Source organism: Arachis hypogaea, chromosome 5 (assembly GCF_003086295.3).
Source record: "Arachis hypogaea cultivar Tifrunner chromosome 5, arahy.Tifrunner.gnm2.J5K5, whole genome shotgun sequence".
NCBI classification, from domain to species: domain Eukaryota; kingdom Viridiplantae; phylum Streptophyta; class Magnoliopsida; order Fabales; family Fabaceae; genus Arachis; species Arachis hypogaea.
In genome coordinates, this window is record NC_092040.1 from 105,166,588 (window position 1) to 105,170,887 (window position 4,300).

At 34.1% G+C, this 4,300-nt stretch overlaps 1 protein-coding gene across 16 annotated transcripts; it reads left to right on the top strand.

Annotated features, from left to right (window-relative positions):
- The first annotated feature begins 242 nt into the window (after positions 1-242).
- Positions 243-4,018, top strand: LOC112802443 (probable LRR receptor-like serine/threonine-protein kinase At1g05700). 16 transcript variants are annotated; one of them, XM_072237705.1, is made up of 11 exons: positions 266-751; positions 817-863; positions 1,279-1,411; positions 1,870-1,906; positions 2,026-2,194; positions 2,545-2,705; positions 2,798-2,869; positions 2,959-3,030; positions 3,125-3,205; positions 3,298-3,449; positions 3,533-4,018. In XM_072237705.1, exons 6-11 carry the CDS (start codon positions 2,647-2,649, stop codon positions 3,784-3,786), a joined length of 690 nt encoding a protein of 229 aa, XP_072093806.1. In that variant the 5' UTR covers positions 266-751; positions 817-863; positions 1,279-1,411; positions 1,870-1,906; positions 2,026-2,194; positions 2,545-2,646; the 3' UTR covers positions 3,787-4,018. The 16 variants fall into 16 exon arrangements, with proteins under 16 accessions (XP_072093802.1, XP_072093804.1, XP_072093805.1 ...); XM_072237706.1 differs by having other exon boundaries at positions 2,026-2,176; XM_072237712.1 differs by having other exon boundaries at positions 1,879-1,906; positions 2,026-2,176; positions 3,536-4,018.
- Positions 4,019-4,300: the final 282 nt, after the last annotated feature.

Below are 4,300 nucleotides of genomic sequence, written 5' to 3' on the forward strand. Positions count from 1 at the left end.
ATTCAGCAACATTTTTTTTAAACTACATTTGAAAAGCGTAGCCTATTCTAAGAATAGGCTACGCTTTTTCGCATGGTGCCCTTTTATAAGAGAAAAGGAAACATTATTGAGGCATCACTTCAAAAGCGTTTCCTTAGGTATTTTAAATATCACTTATAAAGCGTAGCCAAATCTAAAAAGCTATGGATACATTTTTTAGACCAAAGGGAACGTTTTTAAAAAGTAACCCATTTATTAAGTTTTGGGTGCGCTTTAGAAGTGTCTCCTAATATAAAATACCAAATAAACAGTTGGTGAAATTTTGGAGGAACCCTCGATCACCCACCCTCAGTCCTCACTCCTTTACTCACGCAACACACACCCTCATCCTCACTCAACACACACACGAAGAAATCAGAAAGCTAAGGGGGAGAACGGGAAGAAGAAGAGATCGTCGAATGCCAGTGAGAGAGAGAAAGCTCGAGGAAGAGAGAAAACGCAATGGAGGAGAGAAGAAAGGGGTGCTTTGTGCCGCTGAAGCTCCACTGCCACTGCTAGGGCTTGTTGCCGTCGCCGTTCTGCCACCGCCAGGCTGATGTACCGCCGCCGAGGATCTCGAAGGAATGTATCGCCGCCGTTGTGCTCTGTCGCCGCGCTGCCGTTGACTGGAACTCGCCGCTGAGCTGCTGCACCGTCTCCAAGCCGTTGCATCACCGCTCATCTCTTCTTCACCATCGCCGCTCATCGCCATGGTCGTATCCTCTGTCACCAGGTAAGCGTTCTCTGTTCTGTATCATCTCTTTCTCGCTCATTCTGTAACTCGCTCTCACTTTTCAGTTCGAAGGTGTGTATGGTTTTGATAGTGGCTAATTGAGATAAAGAAGGTATGTATCAATTTTCAATTGGTTCTGTGAATTTTTGGGGGGTTTTGAGTTCTAATTTTAGGTTTTCAATTAGTTTAGTATCTGAAGGAAAAATTAGTGAAAAGAACAAGTATCACACTGAAATATTCTGATTGATGTCTTGGTTCATACGCATTCCTTGAACATAGTGGTTGCTTTCAATTTCCAGCTTCAAGCTATATTCCTCTCTGATGCTTTTTTTGGTTATGTTTTCTTTGCTTTGGGTGTTTTACATAGAAATTTGATTACCAATTTAAATTCTCCTTAATCATGTAAACCAGAAATTCATCTGAAAACTAAAGAATTAAGCTGTGTTTTTTTGTAGGCAAACAAGATTTAATCTGTTATTTATCTGATTGATTATTGTTTTTATTTTTATGTTGGTTTTGGTGTACAGATATAAAATCAGGACATGGATTTGTTGTTGGAGATGAAGGGTACAGGCAGGACAGTGACATTCAGAAAGTTAAGCTTTCAAGGGAGGCATTGACACAGCTCTCCAAGTTAGTTGAGTCCAGAGTTAGTACAGGGTGAGTATCTTTTTTTTATGTGCAGCTTGTGAGAATTTCTTTCATCTTAATTGATGTTGGAACCTGAAAGTGCTTATTCAGTTGTGTAGGTGATGATGATATTTGGATTGATAACATCAGATAAATGTGTGAAGCTCTAAACAATAATTGAGTGAATTTATATGGTTTTATGTTTCCTTTTTTGATGATTTTTTTGTAATTGACAAGTTCCATATCGATATCGTCTAGGAATATGGCCAAATAGCCTTCTCCTGTGAAATTGCTTTTAGAGTTGAGTCAGGTCCATAATTCTAAATTGGTAACAAAACTTATTGTTTGCTTCATGTTGTAATTGACTGCATTTTATATATAATTAAATGCTAGATTTGAGATTCCTGTAGTATAACTAATACCTTATGAATTATGTTCTGTTTCCTCTTGTTGAGATTATTTACTGATTTTTGATTCTATCATTTTAGCTGATTCAGAACTTGAAACATCAGTTCTTTCAGTTTGGTAAGTTTTATAACATAGCATAACTTTTTTTGTTAGAAATCTAAGTCAGATTTTTCTTGTGCAGTCTCGATACGATCTTAACACTATTCTATTCCTTTTGGAATTGGGGCTGCTACCAGGTTAGATTAAATACTATCTACCATAAATCTTCTGTTTGCATATCTAGAGGCTGTGGATGGCAGCACCTTGGGCTTTTCATAAATCTAGGAGCATTCTACCTATGTGGGATTTCACTTGTTGCAACATTGGCATTTTGGGTCAAATTAAGAGGTAAAGAACTTTGGATAGGTATGACCATCTTTTCTAAGTTCAAACAGCATCCTCCCCCTCTCCCTGTAACTCATATTTGTCAATTTGCACCAGGTTCCATTTTTTTTGATCTTGTAGCTGATTAAGTCTCTAGGTTAATTTTAATTTTGTTGTTTAGATTTTGTATGAATTTAATTAGACTTGAATTTTTAGGTTTAACTTAGTTTGAATTAGGATTTCAAATTAGAATTAGCTTTAGTTAATGAACTTTGAACATTTTATTCTAGTTCTTGAGTGTTGTAGTGTTGATGGTTTGGATAATAATTCTTGATTTATTTTATGTGAAAGCTGATTAGATTCTTTATTCCATTGGGTTCATACCCTCCTAGTGTGGGTCTTCAAGGAATGCAATGGTCAACTATCATGAATGTGAAGTCAAATTATGGGATAAAAGAAATTGACAAGGAGATCCATGCATTCCACTAAGTTACATGTGGGATGGTGTTAATTGCAGCTATGCTGGTTCTTCTTCTCCAAGGATCATATACTTGTATGTTTTGGTTAATTTTATAGTAGATGAAACTACATAGTTTTCTCTTGGATGAAATTGATGAAATTTATTTATAATCATGATGGTTGTAGGAACTTATCTTCCAGTGGTTTAACTGGAAACATAGCATCAGCCATATCCAATTTGAAGTCAATAGGATATTTGTAAGTCACTGAATCCATCAGATGTACAATTATAAATGCTGAGGTATAAATTTCAAGAGTTGAGTAAAAATAATTTGTTCCAATTTCAGGGATTTATCAAACAACAGTTTGACAGGATCAGTGCCTTATTTCTTATCTCAACTTCATTCCTTGAAAGTTCTGTAAGTAAGATATTTTTATATTGAAAACTTATTTCTAAATAAATTTATAAAATATAAAATAAGTGATAACACTCAACATTGTCCTCCAATGAAGGAACCTGGAACGGAATCAACTAACAGGAGCAGTTCCAATGCAACTCAGAGAGAATTCAAATAATGGCATGTTCAAAACCAGGTATGTTTTATAGTTTATACCTCAAATTTCAGTTCCAAATAGTAATATTTTATGTTACTAACATGTTTATTTATTTTTATTATTATTGTAAGTGCAAGTTTTGGAGGAAATCAAGGTCTTTGCTATTCAGGTTCATGCAGCAATAGTAATAAAGTTGTGGTCCCATTGGTGGCATCACTAGGTGGAGGTTTTGTGATTCTAGCAACAACAATCACTTCTTTCTTCATATTTAAAAGACATAGAGGTACATGATAATCTTCTATGTTTGGTTTAATTTCTAAGACAGTTAGCTTTATATTTTACTCAATGCATTGTTTCCACATACAGTAGCCTCTGAAATGGGGAATCTGAGAGCATATTCAAGAATAAAGATGGAGTTAGAGTCAAATAAACAGCAATTTAGCTATGCTGAAGTCCAAAAAATTACCAAAAATTTTAAAAGGGTTGTGGGAAAAGGAGCATCTGGAACAGTGTATCATGGCTATGTAGGTGATACTGAAGTTGCTGTCAAAATGCTGTCTCCTTCAGACTCAAACTCAGCCCAAGTATATCTACAATTTCAAGCACTATTCACCCGGTGAGAACAATAGAAGAGGAGAATCTTGATTATGACAGTAATGCTTGCTCATCCAGCTTGATTTTTAATAGTCCCTCCTAGAAAAATGCTCTTTAGGCCAGATTTTGAGATGGATAATTTATTTAGAATATGTTTAATTTAGTGGGTATGTTTAACTTAGTGTGAGATGTATAAATATTCAAAATTATGTTCATTCCAATATTTTTGGTTCATTATAAATATATTTTTTGTTGAAAGATCATTTTTATTATTTAAAGAAATTATTTATTATTATGTATTTATTTTTATTTTATAATATTTAATTCATTTAATTAAAAATCTAAAATGATACATGTAATCATGATTACTAAATATTATGTACAAAAAATTGTTAGAATATATATATATATATATATATATATATATATATATACACACAGAAAATTTAAAAAAAAAGAGGGACCTAAGGCTACACTTATAAATGGTAGTCATGGTATATAATGTGGCTACGCTTTACAGGTGATGCAGTAGCGTTGAAA

Coding starts and splice junctions, on each gene's coding strand:
- LOC112802443 (XM_072237701.1), top strand. CDS start 2,647: ATGTGGGATGGTGTTAATTGCAGCTATGCTGGTTCTTCTTCTCCAAGG. Junction 3,206..3,297: donor AATGGCATGTTCAAAACCAG/GTATGTTTTATA, acceptor TATTATTGTAAG/TGCAAGTTTTGGAGGAAATC. Junction 3,450..3,532: donor CATATTTAAAAGACATAGAG/GTACATGATAAT, acceptor TTCCACATACAG/TAGCCTCTGAAATGGGGAAT.